The sequence below is a fragment of the Mus caroli genome, unplaced genomic scaffold, assembly GCF_978045245.1.
Source record: "Mus caroli unplaced genomic scaffold, Mus_caroli_1 scaffold_1, whole genome shotgun sequence".
NCBI classification, from domain to species: Eukaryota; Metazoa; Chordata; class Mammalia; order Rodentia; family Muridae; genus Mus; species Mus caroli.
In genome coordinates, this window is record NW_028227256.1 from 54,941,799 (window position 1) to 54,962,098 (window position 20,300).

At 44.8% G+C, this 20,300-nt stretch overlaps 1 protein-coding gene across 2 annotated transcripts in view; it reads left to right on the forward strand.

Annotated features, from left to right (window-relative positions):
• The first annotated feature begins 478 nt into the window (after nucleotides 1–478).
• Nucleotides 479–20,300, forward strand: part of Aox1 (aldehyde oxidase 1) — a 72,736-nt gene continuing 52,914 nt past the window's right edge. For both annotated transcript variants that reach the window (XM_021156825.3, XM_021156831.3), the window contains exons 1-6: nucleotides 479–703; nucleotides 6,487–6,544; nucleotides 8,628–8,724; nucleotides 12,840–12,948; nucleotides 15,068–15,194; nucleotides 19,447–19,508. In XM_021156825.3, coding sequence (XP_021012484.1) covers nucleotides 662–703; nucleotides 6,487–6,544; nucleotides 8,628–8,724; nucleotides 12,840–12,948; nucleotides 15,068–15,194; nucleotides 19,447–19,508 — 495 coding nt within the window. In that variant the 5' untranslated portion in view covers nucleotides 479–661. The remainder of the gene's footprint in view (nucleotides 704–6,486; nucleotides 6,545–8,627; nucleotides 8,725–12,839; nucleotides 12,949–15,067; nucleotides 15,195–19,446; nucleotides 19,509–20,300) is intronic.

The window sequence follows — 20,300 nt, forward strand, 5'->3', positions numbered from 1 at the left end:
CAGAGGTTTCCCAGATATCTAGGTTGTAATTAACCCAGCCCCTTCCATTTGTTACCACAGCTGCCCACTGCTAGAATGTTCCATTTGTTACCACAACTGTCCACTGCCAGAATGTTCCATTTGCAACTTCAGCAGCGTCACTTCCCAAGAGTCCTGCGCCCTTAACCTCACTTTTTGGCTTTCTTTACATTTTAGAATCCGCTTTATAAAACCTAGCAAGTCTCAAATGAGACCAAATTATTTTCCAGACCTTAGTATATCTCCCTAGGTTATTTTATTCATGCAATACAACATCCCCACCCCTCAATACACACACTGCCTTCCCCCTAAACAAACGAGAGGATTCTGGAAACCACTTCAATAAGCAAGCATTGGCACAGATACTAAAGCAATGACTCAGGACTTCCTGAGGCTGTCTGCCCAGCTACCCCCCTGTCCCATCGATGCCAAAACCCAAAGATTTCAGCTTGTCTCCCGCGCTGGCACATTCTGTAGTGTCAGGAGAGTTTTCCCTTTAGGGCCTCGGCAGCTTTGGCTCTTCCAAAACTTTCTGGGAGGGTGGAGACTTAGAAGCACAGACAAGCCCCGCCCTGTAGCCTCGGGGCAATTTATTCTCTGCAAGGACTGGCGCTGCTAGGGACCTGCTAGGAACCTCGGAGTCATGGACCCCATTCAGCTGCTCTTCTACGTGAATGGCCAGAAGGTGAGAGCCCGCGGGTAGGGCGGGCAGACTCCTGCACCACCCCCGGACCCCAGTTCTGGGCCCTATCCCAGCCTGCACCCTGCTTTCTCTGAAACCTTAGCATGGGGTCTCATTGGGTCCTCAGCATAGGAATCTGCATTATAAAACTTGAAAAGTCTCAAAGGAGATCAGATTATTTTTCAGACCTTTTGCATCACGACCAGCGCATGGAAGACTAAGAATTTCAGAATGTCTGAATCCCAGGGCCTCTCCCTTCCTGACGGGGAGCATCCAGACCTTCCCTCCCTTAAAGGCTCCGGCTGATAACATCTTCCAGCACAATTGAATAAGTAGCCTCAATTCTCAGCTTGTCTGGGTGAGCAGCTTTAACAGGGTCACACAGGTGCACTGGTTCTAGCTACTCTGTGATTTTTCAACTTGGTGAAGCCAAAGCAAGTTCCTGGCACAGCACAGCTTGCCAGAATCAGGGGCCCCTGCCGAGTGTGGCATTTTGTTTTATTTGTGTGTGTGCCTTGGCTCTGAAGACTTTTATGGCGGCTCCAGGCAAACCCTGTTGCTTGGGGACAGCAAAGCCTCTGGGTATCGTTTAAAGCAGCCATCTGGGCAGTGGCCCAACTCATCTGGAGTGTTCTCTGTGTAAACTGATAGCACTTTGAGTGGGGGGATGGAGAGCTGCTGTCCACAATGTCAGTTCCGCCCTTTGGATCCCGCTGTGTTCCCTGTGTCTGGCTAGGGACAGCCAGAGCCCTTGTTCTATCTGGCACTGGCTGACCAACTGGAAGCCAAGGAAGGTTTAGCACCAACCAGACCTTTCGTGTGTGAGGACTCTTCGGAGGCTATGAAGTTGATTCACACAGCTGTAGTTTTGAAATGTGTTTTCTTCCTTGAAGAACAGGGTCTCCCAAATCATAGAAGCCCCCATAAAAAACCTTTATGAGTCCCTGCTTCATGGCCCTGAAGTGGGATAGATGGATCCTTAAATAGATAAATGAAATCCATTAGCTGTCCCCACCCCCACCCCCACCCCCACCCCCACCCCCACCCCCACCCCCACCCCCACCCCCACCCCCACCCCCACCCCCACCACCCACAGGACTACCATGAAGGAGAACTAGAATAATGGGTGAAATGGCTGCCCTGTTCCTTCAGGTTTCCTTTTGCATAACAGAAAAAGCTGGAGAGTACTCTGTCCTTACTAAACGAATGGAATTCATGCTGCTCACTGAGATAACCCCTTGGAGGCAGACTCCAAGGCTACTAACAGGCCAACACTACTTATTGCGAAAAGAGCAATCATGAATATTCAATGTGTGTTTTCATGAACATCCTAACAGATACTAAGCTATGTTAAAGCTTATGGGATATAGCAAACCACAGAAAGGATGCAGTTTTAGGGTTAAGTATTTTGAGTTCAAAGTTCTGTACAGTGCTCATGTCATTTTCCTATGAACTCAGCAATTCAAATGTCCTGAGCAGTTTGTAGTCTGAACCTGATCTTTGCATGGTGTCAATCATGGCTAAGCAGAACACAGCGGTCAGCCCAAAGGCGCCTGCTGTTTGTGCAGAACCTATTGGCAGAAGAGGCATGAGGCAGCTTTTTCCAGTGGTTAGCGTTTCCACAATCCCAGTGGACTAGTCATTGCAGGGCCCTGTTAATTCTTGGGGATCTCAAAGGTTACTGTTAGGAATGGTCACGGTTTATTGTAGAAAACATAAACATTCAAAACCTTTCAGATATCCAAAAGGTTTGATGACCACAATCCATTAAGCATGTCCAAAATACTCAAACTTTGCTCCTAATTTGTCACCTGCTTCAGACCCAAACTGAAAACATATACAGGAAACTAGATGAAACTTATTTCTAGAATTATGACTGTTCTGACTATTAGTATCATGACAGGAAGCTTATATATACATAATAACATTATAGATTTTGAGATAATATTTATACTTTAAGAAAAGTTTTAAAGAGTTGAATCAAAACCAAAAGTGTTGGAGTCTAGGAGTTACCTCACAAACCACAAGGACACTGATCTCAGACAGACAAGGGTAGTTTATTGAGCATATGCCCCAGGAGTGATTCAACAGGGCTACTGTCCAGACTTGGAAGCTGAACTATGACCCCCAAGTTAAGATCCTATAGGGCCTTTTATGCCTGAGATCTATAAACATTTGTGCCAAGTTATTCCACCAATCACGATTTAGGAAGTGGGGCCTTCCTTAGGAACATGTCTTTGTTTTACACTTCCCCTGTTTCCATTTGTTGGGTTATTTGATGTGGTGGCAGACTTGCCTTGCCAAACATTCCTAAAAACATTCATAAAAACCAATCACAATAGAAGTCAGTAGAACTGCTTTGTATAGTTAGCCACAATAAGCTTGGACCCGAACCAACCACCCAGCAGCACCTCCTGCACGTGTGTATGAGCCTTTATGCTATTTGTCAATATAAGAGAGAAACCTGCACCAATATAAGAAGCTATCTGGAAGAAAACTTCCATTTGAGTAGGGGTTAAGTAAAGTTTAAATTCCCAAGACCTCCCTGGGAACTAACGTCCTACTTGGCAGAAAGAGAGGTGTACATGGGTAACTGACATCGGGGTTGGGAAGAGAAAGCAGGAATGTTTGGCAAGGCAAGTCTGCCACCACATCAAGTGTCAGGATTAATGGCATGAACCACAGCCTGGCTATAAATTCCTTATAAAAGTTATTCTCATAGTATTGTCCTGGTTTAGTTTGGCTCTCCATTACCCCTTAGTTTTTAGTGTTAGGGGTAAACTTGCAAGTTTTTCAAATGTGCTATCCAGCATTCCTGCTGACTTATTCTGAATTTGTTCCCTGGCAAATTTTAATATTCTAGTCTTAATTAAACAGGATGCCAATTTGTCCACTATTTCATTATTTTCAGGCCATTTTGTCTGTCTTGCCTTTGTGAGCTACATAAAATTTGATGCCTTTGCTAAGTTTTGCTTGATTTTGTCATTTTCATTCATGCCTCCTATGACCAGGTGTCTTTGCCATTTATCTGCCGGTTGGTGTGTCTCAGTCTCTGATCCGCAGAGACAAGAATGACAAGGACACCAAGTCGGGTTCACGCAACAGCTTCTTCTTTTACTTGCAGCTTTCTCTCTTATAGCTCTCTCCACTCAGGGCTAGGGCAACAACAACAACCCTCCTATACTCGAGCCGACTGACCTCGTCTAGCTCCACACCACCTCATCCAATCAGAAATCACACATGCTCCAGGCACGAGCTCAGATCGGTCACCAATAAACTGACAGATCTGGATCATGAGGAATACACATGCTTTTTCACTGCTCGTGCTTAGGCAAGGCAGTAAACATGTGGGGTTCACGGGGCCTGGCAATGGGCCAGAGCACCATCTTGGCCCATGAGGCCACACCTGCTTCCCGCATCTCCCCCTTTTTGTTTTATTAGTAGCTCTGACATCTGCATATGTCTTAGGTCGCCCCCATCTGTGCCACATCCTTACCCGTCATGGGAGTGACAAACTCACTTTCGCCATCCTGTCTTAGGTTGGTATGCACACGTGAGGGTCTTACCCGTCATTGATTACTAATCCAACATGTTGAGCCAACATTGGGGGGATGTTCCTGCTTCCAAGGCTGCCATAGCCTGCTCTAAGGCTTGTTTATCAGCCCTGTGCCGCCTTCACATACATGCCATCCACCAAAGCATTTCTCCACACACAACAGTCAGCAGGAACGCCCAAAAGGCCATCCCTCCCCAATTTTTAAAGAATCCCACAGTTCCCTGGATGATCTCCAGCCATTGCTTTGCAGTTGTGATCTCCACACAGGTGTTGCTCATGGCAACAATCGATGCTCACAATTCCTTTATCTTTGTGTCAAGATCATGACTCCAATTTCCTAGCAGCATCGCACCAGTTGCACACAACAGATTTGCAGCTCTGGAAAAATTCTGATACTGAACAGAGGTTACACACATTCCTGACATATGAGTAATGCAGGAAGCAAATACTAACTGCTCCAAAATATTCATCTGTTCCTGCAACCAATCCACTCTTTGGTTAACCATAAGGATACCAGCTTTCAAATTTGTTTTAATTCCCTTGTCCCATTAACATGTCTATATTCCAGGCTGCATTGGGGAGTCCAGCAGCAGCATTAGCTGCAGCCTGCTCAATGGCATATTCAAAATAAGCAGCCTTCCATGTTAAATAACCTCCTCCTGAAAGAACAGCCTTGCAGAGGTTCTGTCAATCAAAAGGCGTCAAACAGTACCACTGTAGGAACTCAACCTGAGTTACGGTAAAGGCAGCCTGGACCCAGTGCATGTCTATAGGACTCGGTTTAACTTCTTCATAACCTTGGGGGTGTCTTTTGCATCCTGAAAGGTCTTGTATATTAACTAGATAAACTAAGGTTGGCCTCCTAACAATTTTAGGCTGCCCCTCTTCAGTTTCATTATGCACTGGTATGGTAGGGTCTTGTCTAAATTCCTCTGTCTGTTTCTGAATATTTTTCTTATTTTCTTTTACAAGTCTCTCTAAGGCTTATCAATACACTTTTCATATTTGGCACAAAACACTGATATGGCTAGTAAGGATAAAATATGAATTATCAGGCTTATAGTAATTATAATCAATATTTTATTAATCTCAAGTCTTTTATCTTTTTTTCTGCTTCTATTTTTAAACCATCTAATGTAATGCTAGACAGGGTTCTAACACCTTTTATTATAGTGAACTACACAGACGTACATGTATAAACAAAACACCCAGACACATAAAATTTAAATGTAATGCTTTAAGTTAGCACATAAAGAAATGGATTTGTGGCATTTTTGCTTTGTTTCTATTTATCCTCTCCCCTACTGCAGTCCCCCAGCTGGTTCCCTCTTCTGCTCTCATGCCCCATGCATTTGAGATTCCCTTGGCATTCACAGAACAGAACAGACAGAAAGAAGCATGGCTTGCAGTATGCTCGTCTGTACTGCATGCTACTCTAGAGTTTGCTTTGTCCTGCAAGTGCCTGAGTAGACTTCAGGGGAGGAGTCAGCAATGGAATGTATGCCTTCTCTTCCTCCCTTCCCCAAAGGGCAAAGTACCACATATGGAGAAAGATGGTCAGGGTTTATATGAATATTTTAAGCATTACATTTAAATTTTATGTGTATGGGTGTTTTGCTTATACATGTATGTCTGCGCAGTACATGTGTGCTTAAAACAATAATTTTTTTAAAATTTTAGTCAAAATAGAGAAAGCAGGATTCCATGACCAGCCATCATATTTCAGCTTCTGCACCTGGCTGTCAGCCCCATTGCTTGAGTGTGCCTGGCTGCACAGCCACGCATGGCTCGCCCAGGAGATGCATTTATTGCTTCATTTGCTGCTTCATTTCGGTGTTTGGGGACTTGGTTGGATGTGGTCTCAATGTATCTGGGGCGGGGGTGGGGGTGGGGGCGTGGAGGAGTCTTTTAAGTTACTGCAGCCATCCCTCAAATGCTCTCCTCTGCTAGCAGTTCTCTCTGTTCCTGCTTTCCCCATCTTCACCCTGCTGTTCAGTTCCATGACTTTCCAGGGGAAGTGGACAGAGCTTCTAGTGTGCCCATGAGTGGAAATGGCCGCCGCCTCAGGAAACAGGGACAGTCGGGGGTTGGAGATTTATCCTTTTATTTGTATGTTGACATTTGCATATCACAGAAATGTTTCTCTCAAATCAACAGGGCCCTACTGGTGTGAACATAACACCACAGCAGCTCTCATTTCTGTGTGCATAACTATGTTTCTTTTGCTCAGGTGGTAGAAAAAAATGTCAATCCTGAAATGATGCTTTTACCGTACCTGAGGAAGAATCGTATCCTTTGCTGTGTATTGTGAGGGTGTTTGTGTGTGTTAAGTCCGTGAGCCTGTGAGAGTCTGTGAGAGTGTATTGTGTACGTGTTTGTCTGTGAACATATGTGTACATTCATATATCTGGAAGTCTGTAGCATGTTTGAGTATGCATTTGTATGTTCTTATGTGTGAATGTGGGAGGAATATGGGTGTGCAACTTTGCGTGAGCTTGTGCGAGGGTTTGTAGGTGTGTTTTTGAGATCTACAATGTTTGAGTCCATGTGTCTGTAAGTGTTGAATGTGAGTGTATCTGTAAGTGTTTTGTGTTTTACTGTGGGAGAATGTGTGTGTTTGAGTGAGAGTGAGTGGATGAATGTGTGCATGCATGTAAGTGTGAATGAGTGTGAATGTATGCTTGAATGTGTTAGGTATGTGTATGGGCCTCTCTGTGTGTATGTTTGTGTGTGTGTTCGAGTATGTATTATTGTTGAGTCTCTGAGTGTGTGTGCAAACGGGTTTATACTTGTGTGTATGTGTGAGTTTGTGGGAATGAGAGTATGTCAGAGTTTTTGAGTATGTGGGGAGTGTTATCACATGTTCCAGGTCAGGTATCTGGTAGGGAGCAGGGAGAGGCCTACCGTACCTTACCATGTTTCCTGGCACAGTTCAGGTAGATCAGAGCAGAGTTCTCCATGCTAATGAGGTTTCTAGATAGACACTGAGGGTTTAGCCAATGAGCTTCCCTTCCTGGCTGTTCCTTCCTGTAAAAGGTATTTAATCTCTTTGGTCTGTCCTGAGGAGGTGGTATGGACAGATTTTCAACAATGAACAATCAATAAACAGTTTGGAACCAAGGATTGTCTCTCTCATCAAGAACCACCATGGAGAGCATGGAAGAAGCCATGGGAAACATGGAAGATGTCTACAGAGCCGTGCAGTCTAAATCTCCTGCAGAAAGCCCTTCTGAGCTCTGGGATTCGCACAAACTGAGTTAAGCTGGAGTTCCCCATCCCTGATTCTGTGATTTTTGTGCTCAGCCCACAGGCCCCCTCTGTTCTGATGACTCCCAGTGATTCCCACCAGGACAGGACTCCCAGGAGCTTGGGAACTCAGCTCAGGCTTCAGCCTATGCCATTTCTCATTTCTCATTTGAGCTGAGGTCCCTACCCTAGGCTGAGTTCTCCCACCCCCTGAGTGGTGTATCAGCGCTTCCTACAAGCCCAACACCCGATGGCAGCACAGGATAAATGCAGTCTAGTGCAGTCTAGAGTTCCACATTTTGTCTGCCTGGTGAAGTTCCCACATCCCAGCAGCAAGACAGATTGCAGAACCACAAATGTGGACCTGTTGGTCTGTGTGATGAGTGTGCCTAAATGAATAAATGTATGTGTGGATGTGTGACTTGGTCTGTGTCTGAGAGAACATTTCAGTGAGCGTGTCTGTGAATGTGTATGTGTGAGTGTGCATTATGTGTGAAAGTCTCTGAATCTGTGTTGTGTGAGAATGACTGTCCTTATGTGTGTGACAGAGAGACAGACAGACAGACACACACACACACACACACACACAGTTTCCTATTGGAAACGTTTGTTTTCTACTCTGGTTAGCTCTGTGTGTGACTAAATTAAAGGTTTGTGTTACTATAGAATACTGAGGGACAGATCAGAGGGGACAGTTTGAAGTTTTGACTCAGAAGAAGCAGACAAATGATTTACTGTGTTTCCATATGACACAAACATTTCATAAGATATTTACATTTTGTACTGTAATCAGAGACCTACATAATGATGAGGGCAAATATCCAGGGCTAAGACACAGTGTGCTCCTACCTGCAAATTCTCAGACACTTACTTAACACGAATAGACTCTTCATTCTTCAGTCTGGCCCTCTTTTTAGCAGCCTGTGTCCCAGCTTCATACAAAGGGTGGGTGTAAGCTGCAACATCCAAAAGGAAGCAGGAAGTTATAAAACGTAAACGGCAGCCGTTGGTGAATTCACACTGAAGTTTCCTACACATGTCTGTGACTGCATTGTTTCCTAAGGTCAAGGCTATTCTAGAAAGAAAAACATACAGAAATGTTCTCTTTAACAGAGCTCCTCCCAGTCCGACTCACAGGAACTAAGTATGGCTGTGGAGGCGGGGGCTGCGGGGCCTGCACAGTGATGATCTCACGGTACAACCCCAGCACCAAGGCGATCAGGTGGGTGCAGCAAAGTCCAGTTAGGGGTGAACTTTTCGGTTCTTTGTTTTATTCCCTTATTTGGTGAATGTGTGTTGGACGTCTACTATGGGGAAAGAACTATGCTGAGCACAGAGGATTCCCATGATAAACAAGACTACGAATAGACTGGAAAAGTTACCCCCTTCAAGGAGTCAAAAAGCTGCCTGACTTTGCTGTCTGGGAAGGAAGGTTGCTTTGAAATGGCAGTGGAGAGTAAAGCCACGCTCACGCTCACTTTCTGTAGTCAGGGCCCACTAACATCTTTTTACTCCCATGCATGCATTCTCTATCTGAAAGTCAGAGCTCTGCTCCAAGAAAGAATTAGACAGCATCACTCTCCTACTTAAAACCACCCGGGGTTTCCTATTTTGTTTCCATTCTGCATTTATCTTCAACACATTGATATTTTGCATATTTAACGATGCCTCTGTCTCTCTCCCCTCTTCTTCTGGGACTCCACGCATGCATTTGTTAAAGCACCTGTCCTCATTTCCCATGTTCAAGGGGGAAGACTGGAGTCTGAGTGGGAGCTGGGGCTCTGCTATGCCTACATTCCCCAAGAAACCTCTCTGGGCTTCACAGCCAGACTGTCAGATTTTTAGAATACCGAAAGTTCCTTTTTGGTCTCCTCTCTTACCTTCTGGGAGTCACGAGATCTTTGGCAGCTATGTTGCCTTATTCTTAACCCCTAACATGATAACATTATACTCAATGAAAGCCTAGCATTTTCTCTCAGTTCTGCCCATTCTGATCTTTGTTACAGAACCTGCTCACCTGGGGAAATTCTTTCAGTCCCTTCCTTGACCCGTCCAGCAGGTCCAGTTATTTGAGGGTCTCGAGGGGACCTTCTCCTAAGAACCAAATTGGGGGGGGAGAAAAGACAGACACCAAGTGCGAGGAACGACAAGGAACCATTCTGAATAACATCAAGGTGTCACTGTATTAGCAAGGCTCAAGACTTAAATGCACAAGCAAAAGGGGAAGTACTTCTTAGCAGGAGGAATGGGGCAGCAGAAAAAGAGGAAGTACTTCTCAGCAGGAGGGATGGGGCAGCAGAAAAAGAGGAAGTACTTCTCAGCAGGAGGGATGGGGCAGCGGAAATTTTTATTTTGGTGATTACACGGGGGAAGCAGGAACTTGGTGGTATCAGGGTACATCTTGAGGTCAGGACATCCAGCACTGACTTAGGGCTGGAACAATCTGGGTTGTTCTCAGAGCGGTGCTTCGGTGGCCCTCTTTTGACCCCCCTTTTCTTCTCAGGGGGAGAGGCCCAATTCAGAGATCAGGACAATAGTGTTGTCTTAATAGCTCCCAATACTTTCTCACCTCCACTTTGAGCCACTACCCCAATCCCAAGCACCCAGGGCACATTGGTAGGGAAAGAGTTCAGCTTTTTGTTTTAACCTTTATATCCATCCACATGTGACCATTAATGGTCTGCTGACTTAAAGGCCTGGTTTCTCCTTCCTTCCTCTGATACAAGGCAGGTTCTTTATTTTCCTTACATTTCAGAGACACAGCAACTACATCTTAGGGCTGAGAGCAACTGTTCATATATCTTCTCTCTTACTAGGATTTGACACTTAGTAGGGTATAGTTATATTAAGCTTCTCTGTGTATGCGATCAGTTTGTTTTATACATATATGTGATGTTTTAATTTAATTCTTTCAGAATTTCATACATGCATACCATTTATTATCATTCTCCTGTCTCTCCTCCCCTAATTCCTGGATGTACCCTACTCCCATTTCATGCCTTTTTAAAATAACCCACTGAATCCAGTTTATGCTACCCGTGTCCTCGTGGGTGTGGGGTCATCTCCTGTGTTATGATTATATAAAGATAAAGAAATATTAATATATGTTCTATGGGAGTGTGGTGAGGTATGGGGGAAGGGGATGTCTTAGTGGGCCCATGACAAGGCATCCCTTCCCCCTGAGGGACCAACCACATGAAGATATAGCATAGAATAGAGTTTATTCAGGGCATGGGAGGGGAGTCAAGAGGGTAATAGAGGCAGAGAAAGAGAGAGAGAGAGAGAGAGAGAGAGAGAGAGAGAGAGAGAGAGAGAGAGAGAGAGAGAGAGAGAGAGAGAGGAGAGAGAGGAAGATGATAATGAGGAGGAGAGAAGTAGAGGCTGACCTTGACTGCGTGGAGAGAGGGGGGAAGGGGATGGGAAGAGAGCAAGAGGGCAAAAGGCCAGGGAGAGAGGCAAGAGAGAGAGTAAGAGGGGCAAGCAGCTCCTTTTATAGTGGGCCAGGCCTACCTGGCTATTGCCAGGTAACTGTGGGGAGGAGCATAATTGGCTGTTGCCAGGTAACTGGGGGTGGAGTCCAGACAGAATACCAACACCCTGGAGCTATCATATACCACACCCTAAAGAAAACCGAATCACCCTAGCAGCCACCAACTGTCAATGGCTCCTAAGGAAATGAATTCTTTTTTTTTTTTTTTTTGTATGAATTTGTAGCTTTTCTGGCTTATTTTGGTTTTGGAGCAAGATGGTCTTATGATTTGTTACATTTAAACTCTGTGGCTGAGTATATTTAGGCCAGTGTTCAAACTCACTGCCACTGGGAAGCCTTTCTTGGCACTTGCTACCTAGGATTTGCCTGACTCTAGCCTTGGGTAGTAGCAGTCTCCCACATCCACTGGGCTTCACCCCTGCTGACTTTCCTTCTGTCTCCTTCTCTTTGTAGACGTCTGAGCTCACTCCCACTTCAGGGTCCACACATATGCTATCCATCTGCTGTTTGTGTTGAACTCCTTCATATCATCCAGAGCTTTGCAGAAGCATTAATATTCTCATCTCTCCCTGATTCCCCACACAAGTCAAATCCCCCCTCTCTGCACAAGCCATTCATGTATCCACAGTCCTTCTCGGGGCCCCAGTGACCTTTCAAGTTGTCTGTCTTCCCTGGGCTAGAAGGTACACTCTGCTGGGATTGTTCTGTCTCTGTTCACTCCTGAGTCCCCATACTTGCAGCTCTGCCTGGCATACAGAACACATAGATAGTCACCTGGTTCTTATGTTCCCTCATCAATGAGTGATATCTTTTCTTCCTTTTTTGCTTTTATCCTCTTTAAGCAAACTTTATATTCTGCTTAAACGTGCAAATGTTTCTTACATTTTCATGAATACCTTTCAAATAATAAATACAATTTCCACAGCTTTGTGTGTTACATCAAAACCAACCCCCAAAGAGGGGATTTATTTTTTATTTTATTTTTTTTTTTAGCATTTATCAGTGAACCATCTTATGAGTAGTGTTTATGTCCACGACCATTTAATTATGATATATCTACAAAGGTATAATTGCAGAGTTAGTGAGCTTGTGAATTTTAAAATTATTTTTATGTCTTCCAAATGAATTGTCTCCCAGAAGGACTCCAAGAAAGCATATTTCCACTCTTATGAGTGGTAGGGGTCCCATTTCCCTAGGCCTTTATTAATAATGAACATTATGATTTTTTAAAAGTATTTATGATTTTATTTGATAAAATGTGTTTATCCTTGTTTAGTTCAAATCCTTGCAGATTATTGTGGGCTTTGAGCATGTGCCTCTTTTGTCTATTTCCCATCTGTAGTTGTACTTAGTAAGTGGGAACAATTGAAGTGTTATTTGGAACAGGGCATTTTTAGCAGTGGTCCCTCGGGGTGGAATAGCTCTTTACCTGACACTCTTCTTTTGAATGGCAATATCAAACTCACTTTATTGCCCAGCCAGCCTTGGCCCAGCTTCACCCACAGGATGGAGGTAGCTTAAGGTTCATGGCCAGTTACATGCAATTAGAGAGTGTCAGCCCTGATCTGGGAGGGAAATAATTAAGTTGGTGAAAGCTGTTCAGAAATTGGAATTCTGAGGTCTAATTTTAATTCTGCCACCAGCACTCCAGCTGTGACCCTGAATAGATCACTCTGATTTTCAGATGCTGTGTCTGTAAAATGAGTGTGTGCTGAGGAGGAAACACAGATAAAGAGCCTGAGCCATCACTCCTAACCCTCCTCCTGGAGGCGCCCAGGGGGTGCTCAGTCCTCTTTCCCACCGATGTCAGTAATTTGTAATTTGTGCTTCTCTTTTGCATTCTGAAGGCATCATCCTGTCAATGCCTGTCTGACCCCCATCTGCTCTCTGCATGGTACAGCAGTCACCACGGTAGAAGGCTTAGGCAACACCAGGACCAGGCTTCATCCTATTCAGGTGAGGGTGCCCTGCTCCCCTAAGAGGACTTGAAGTTACAAAGAGTAGGAAGTCTGGACTGGACTGCTTGGTCACTCCTAACAGTTAAAGCTCAGCTGGGATGCTGGGATACATGAGTAACTGGCTTCTTGGGAGCATGCTTTGGAAGGCTAAAAGACTCCCGTCTTAAGGAACTGCTGACGTGACCCGCTTCATTTCCCCTGTGTTCTGATTAGAGGGACAATCCTTCCTGCACCTCCAAACCCAGAGGGGAACACAAGCCAGGTGCAGTGACACATACAATTTGGAGGTTGTTGTTGGAAAGTGGAAAATAACTTGATTTAAAAGCCGAATTGAAAAAATTACGCACACGCTCCAGCCCCAACAGATGTGTTGAGGGTGAGTTTGACGGAGGATGGGCTCTGTCATGGAGTCTACAGCTTCTCCTAGAGCAATGCCTTTCTGAGGGCTGTCTTCAAACCTAGACCCCCTCACCAGTGGATGTTCTTCTTCCAATGCACCATTGTTCTCCGCCCTGACCTAGTTATTGAGAGCTTGTGTGAGCAGTGGGTGGAAGATGGAAGCCACGTAGGAAATAGGCAAACTTGACATTAGGTAGATGTGATAAGCAGCTTTGGTTTAATGTTTTGAAAGCCATTAAGCTAACGGAAGAGGATGCTGCCTGGGCACCCTATGAGACTTGCCCTCACACAGGCAAAGGGGCTCTTTCTGTTTTTCAACTGACGCTGAGCTCTCATTGGTGCGATGCTGCTCTGAGACAGTAGCCAAAAGTGACTTCTCTCTTGGAAGCCAGACTCCAAAGAGAAAATGGTAGGGATGGAAAAAATATGGAAGAAATAAAGGCAGTGTTTCTATCTTGTCTGGATCCTGGATTCTCGTGCTTTGTAAACTCCCGAGTGCTAGAGCATTAACATAGCTGTGGGAAGATCAAGTCATTCATGATACACTGAGTGGTTGTGCCTGTGTGGTGTGTGCTTGTGTATGTGTGCATGTATGTGATGTGTACATGTGTATGTGGTATGTGTATGTGTATTCATGTGTGTCCATGTATGTGGTATGTGCATGTGTGTGCAGTATGTATGTGTGTATGTGATATGTATGTGATCATGCCTAAGTAGTCCATGTTTACAAGTTGAATATAGTTTGGCTTCCTCTGCTACAGTGGTTCACACCCTCTTTGCATGCTGAGGAGTCTTTAAAAGACACACAGTTTTATCTCACCCCTGACACTTTAAGTCAGTTGAGCTGGTGTGTTACTGGGGTGGGACTGGTGCATTAGTCAGGCTTCTCTAGAGTCACAGAACTTATGGAATATCTCTATATATTGAGGGAAATTATTGGAATGACTTAAAGTCTGCAGTCCAGCTCACCTAACACTGGGCAACTGTGAGTGAGAAGTCCAAGAATCTAGTAGTTGCTCAGTTCCTCGAGGCTAGGTATTTTAGCTGATCTTCTGTTTCAGCTGGAATCCTGAAGAAGTAGGTTCCAACAGATGAGCTGGCAAGTGAGTGTCAGCAGGCAAAGAAGAAACCTTCCTTCTTCCATCGTCCTTCTGTAGGCCTCCAGCGGAAGATGTGGCCCAGATTAAAGGTTGTGCCATTAGGCTTGGATCTAGGCTTCCTGGAACTTGCTTTGTCCCAGGGTGGCCTTGATCTCAGAGATCTGTTTGCCTTTGTCTTCTGGGAATAAAGGTGTCTACCACCTTGCCTGGGCCTAAGCTTTTCATGGCTACTATATCTCAAAATCTGGATTAAAAAATACATGTCTTCTAGCCTTAAGATCTGGCTCACAGGTGTGCCCTCCATTTCTGGATTATATAGTTCATTCCAGAAATAGTTCAGTTGACAGCTGGGAATAGCCATCAGAATTGGTAAGCTGGTAAGCTCCCTGGTTATTCAAAGGCTCAGAACTAGTGTCTTAAATAAAGTCAGGCAGCTTATAGGGCTCAAGAGTCAGACTAACAAGCCCAAAGGAAGCCACGTGAGATGAGATGAAGGCTTTTGGAAGGCCTTTGCTCCAAATCCACTGAACTCAAAAATGTCTTGTGTAAGTCGCTTTGATGTTTTGGGCCTGGAACAAAGTGCATGGTCTGTATTTCTAACCTTGCTGTGCTCTCCAGGAGAGAATTGCCAAGTGTCACGGCACCCAGTGTGGATTCTGTACTCCTGGGGTGGTGATGTCCATGTACGCACTGCTCAGGAACCATCCAGAGCCCACTCTAGATCAGTTAACTGATGCCCTTAGTGGTAAGTATGGTTTTATTTCTAAGTGATAATGACAGTGATCATTGGACACCTACCATATGCCACGTGCTAAATTAAATGCTGTTTGACAATTAGTTTAAGTAACTTGATAAGATAGTAGCCACTATTATCTTCATGTAATAGATGGAGAAGCTGAGACTTATCATACATTATGATAAGTAATGATAATCACATTATTGTGATTTATCATACATTATCCCACCTGTAGGGAAGAGTTGATCTCTTGAAGTCCACCTGCAACCAGATGTGCACGTTGTGTTTGACTGATGGATTGCTTGTGCTTCCTTCTCTCTCTCCATATCATTCTCTTGTTTTCTCCAATCAGAAAGCTAGGTTATTCATCCACCCTGGGGTCTGAGTGCTGCTCTGTTCTTGCTGTTTCCTATTGTTAGTGGAGTCCTAGGAGAGAGGCCTGACTCTGAGGAGTCTCCCCTGACCCCCCAAATTGGGTCTCAGCCCTCATCCTGGAGAAATCAAATGTGAAAAGTGAGGAAGGGCAGGAAGGGATTTACATTTTCAGTGGGATTATACTGGGGAAAGAAGGGAGACTGAATGTCTCCTAATCCTGCTTTCTGAAACACTGGCTTTAAATAGAGGGCACAGTGCAAGAGACAGGGGATTTCACAGTTGGGCCTCAGTGTTTCCTCCCCTGTGCTGACAAGGAAGCCACTGTTGCTCAGGGGTAATCTCCATTGATGTCAATGGATGTTTATCTACCAAGCTGTGAGCCTGGGATTTGGTTTCAGTAGATGGCTGCTTCTTACCCTAGCGGGCTCTTCCTGGGCAGTCAGTCTGCAGAGCTCCACTGTTCCTGGGAGTTATAGGACAATAACGGAAGACTTGTTCTACTTCAAGAGTCTGGACAGGACATTTGAAACTGTGCCTGTGACTCTTAAAAACATGTTAGTTGTCTTGGTGGGCTCAACCGTGAAGGGAGAGGAATAGCGGTTTTGGATAGACACTCTGTAAAGGACTGCATACTGACATGCAGAGGGGATCAGGAATCTCACTCAAGTGTAGGGCAAAGGAGACAGATTGAAGAGAGGCAGAGGTGGCAGGTGTCATCCTGGGTCTAATTGCCATCAATGCCAGTAAGCCCAAGTGAAGAGTCAGCGATCTCTAGCAAAAGCAGCTTCTAAGTCCAGATGCCCTCACTGCACTGGAGACTTATTTTAATGACACCTTTCTACTCTGAGCCGCTCATCCAAATTCAATTCTCTCTCTGTCCCTCTCCCTGTCCCTCTCTCCTGCCACCTTTACCCTGCCCTCTGTGTGTGTGTGTGTGTGTGTGTGTGTGTGTGTGTGTGTGTGTGTGTGTTCATCAATAAGGCTCTGAACAAGTTTTAGGCATTAGAAGATTCTCAAACTCAAAACTGTTCCCCTGGTGAAAGGCTCCCTGGCTCTGTTTATCTTTGTCTCTTACCTCTTTTATCTCTGCTCAGAAGACACGAGTCTAAAGCTCTCACATTTACTTCCTCTATGAAATGCTTCCTTGACTCTCAGAGAGGGAATACAGGTACAAGGAGTGACATATCATCTAAACTGGGTCCTGCCTGATTTCTCAGAGGTCACATCGTTGCTTTATGGCTGTAAACACTGACAAAGGATTCTCAAATTTTAGGATGCTTTAGACATGCATGGGGAATGTATAAATAATGACGATTTGGGGGAACCAATCACTAGAGACTTGATCTTGTGTTGTTTCTAAAATAAGACCTCAGGGGCTGGGGCATGGCTGTCAACAAAGTGTTTATGGTAAGGACCTGAGTTTCGATTCCTACCACTTGTGTAAGAGTCTGGGAGTGATGATGTATAACCGCAGTGCTGGTGGGGGAGCATGTATCACACACAGGAGGGTCAACAAACCCATTGGCCAGCCTACCTGGTAGAATTGATAAATGTCAGGTTCAGTGAGAGGCCAACAGGGAAGGGCCCCACCTAGAGATACATCATATTTGCAGACACCAAACCCAACAGTGTTGGTGTGGTCAAGAGGTGCTCGCGGACGGGAACCAAACGTGGCACTTCCTGAGGAGGTCTGGTCAGCAACTGACCAATGTAGACGTGCATGCTTGGAGCCAACCATCAGACAGAGCTCAGGGAACCTGGTGGGGGACCTGGCAGATGGACTGAAGGGACGGAGGGGGATTGCAACCCTATTGGAAGAACAACATAGGCTGGTCTGACCACCCAGTTCTCCCAGAATCTAGACCTCCAACCAAGGAGTGTACCTGGAGGGATCCATGGCTCAAGATACATATGTAGCAGAGGATGGCCTTGCCGGACAGCAACAGGAGGGAGGGCCTTTGTCCTGGGGAGGTTGGATGCCCCAGAGTATGGGGATGCTGGAGTGGTGGGGCAGGGCAGTGTGGGTGGGTGGGGAAGCACTCTCATACAGACAAAAGAGGGGGAGGACAGATGTGGGATGGGGAGTTGGTGGAGGGGTAACAGGAAGTGGGATATCATTTGAGATGTAAATGAATAGAATGATTAATAAAAAAAAAATGTGGAGAGCAATTGAGCAAGACACCCAGTGTCCACCTCTGGTCTGCACATGTACTCACATTCTTGTGCACACATCATCAGGAACACACGCACACATAGATCACACACACAAATAAAGTATGACCTCATATTGGAGATGGAGTAAGAACACAGAACTACTGTAAGAGAAGCTCTGACCAGCCTGCTTGTGGTAAATTGTCTTGTTCTTAGTTGCCTCCCAGTTCAGAAAGAAACTACTTACCTCTTCTTTACTGTTACAGAGTGTCTTTGTTCTATCAACTGAAACTTTCCTCTCTGTCTCTCCTCATTTCCTTTGCTCTGCCTCTGTCAAAAACTGATAGATGCCACAGTAAGTACTAATAAGGAGGGGAATCTTTCTTAAAAAGTGAGGAGGGGAAAAAATCCTGTCACTTGTGGGAAGGCTAGGCTGATTCCATGACAGACTTCAAATTGGCAGTTAAGGAGACTAGGCCTAAAAAACTAGGCAAGTCCAGGCAAGTCAATTACTAATAGAAAAAACCCAGGCTCCAACCTTCACATCCAGGTAGTGGAATGTCCCAGCCACTTGGCCTGAAGCAAGGGCAATGGGTTGGCAGCAGTTCCCAGACTTCCTCAGCTAATTCTTCAGTAACAGCTCCGAGACCTCCCCAGCAAGTTTCCAGCCCCCACACTCTGGTAATAGAAGTTCCCTAGAGATGGACCCAATAGACAGAGAGGTCACTTACCGCAGAATTCCCAAATGTGCTTTAAAGACCTGCAAGCTCACTTGGATGCCTCTCTGTCTTGGTAATGGGAGACCCCAGCGTGCTGGACTTTTGCAGAATAAAACACTTTTTGCTTTTACATACGATTTGAGTCCGAGGTATCAGAATCATTGACCCTTATCCTTGTAACAACAGGCATGGAGCATAGCACATCATGCTAACTGAGACAAGTCAGACTCAGGAGAGCAAACATTGTATCTTCCTGCTTATTCCTGGAAACTGAAGTAGTCAATTGTTAGAAGCTGGGGAATAGACTTTGATGGAATAGTATTATCTTGAGTAGGAGAAGGAGAAAATGAGGAATTACAGGTCAAAGGTTACAAAGTTTGTCATGCAAAATGAGTAAGTCCAATAAACTCAACTCGGTTCCCATAGCTACCAATACTATGTTGTATATTAAACAGTCGCTGAGACGGTAGGTTTTTATTTTGTAAAATACCTTCTTTCTGGTAAATGATTTAAAAAATAGATGGCATGAGGAATCCTAGGGTGGTGGGTAAGCTGAGGGTAATGACTGTGGGCATGGACGCCCAGGTGCACACCTATGTCCGCAGACACCAATCGCTGATCAGTTGATGAGACAATATTGATTTTTATGTCCGTAACATCTCAATAAGGTGGCTGTTGTTTTAAGTTTTCTTCTTGATTGTAACTACAGAAAAAGTTTGCGTCCTAAGATTATTGCATCATTTGGCCATCTGTCAGAAGACGAGGGTATAAACTGTATTTACAGAGAGTAAGTGCAGGTATGAGATGTTAAAATACACTTCAGGACTCTTGACTTAAATATCCCAAGATGCTGATGCAAAAATAAAATTTCAGAGACACAAGATTTCAGAATTAAGGCATCAAATAAAGCTTACGTCTAAGATGGGTGTGCTTTGAGGTGTCAGTCACTTGGCCTCTCATGACTCTGTGCCTCTGTCTGTATTTGAGTGATAACCAAGCTGGTTCTGTCTTTTTAGGCAATCTGTGCCGCTGCACTGGATATAGGCCCATAATTGATGCTTGCAAGACTTTCTGTAAAGTAAGTAGAGAGAAATACATGGTCGAATGTATTTTCCCCCAAATAAAACAGTGTAGGAGTGCCCAATATGATTATGACAACAGCCATTTCTGCTAATAAAGGACCATTGCTTAGCACGAGGTCGACAATTCCCATGTGGCATTCTTGGGCAGGGGGCATCACCTCTCTGCCTGGAGCGTCAAGCTGTGAGCATCTGAGCATCTGAGCATTTGACATTGGCCACGAGTCGTTCCTTCCAAGAATCTGCTCCTGATCTGTCTGCCTAAGTTAGGGACCCTCCCTGGGGCCCTCTGTAACCCTCTGTGAACATGATATGTGTACATGCATGGCACAACGTGACACTGGTCACCATATGGCACAGTTGTCCCTGAGCCATTCCATGTTTTTACTGGAATGGCTTCTTGCCAGTGGAGGCCATCCTTCTCCAGGGCACAGTCACCACCGACTAATTAGTAGACAGTCAATCATTAATATTAATAAAACTAATAAACAAAAACCTATGAAAGACATTGCAGCCTTTTTCTTTGGTTTTAAATCACCACACGATTTATGGCTCCCCTGTGGCATTTAAAACACATTTAGCCACGGCTGGTCCTCCCCACCACCAGAAAATCATTTCTGCAAGATGAACTATGGAATCAATACCTCATTGATAAGACCAGAGTAAGATGCTGATTCTTGTTACTATTATTAGTGGTATTTAAAATATTGTCAGTATTAATAATAGTGATGCTTAATGCTCATTGCTACAGGGCAGGGTTATTATTAAGACCTTTATAAACTTCATTAGAC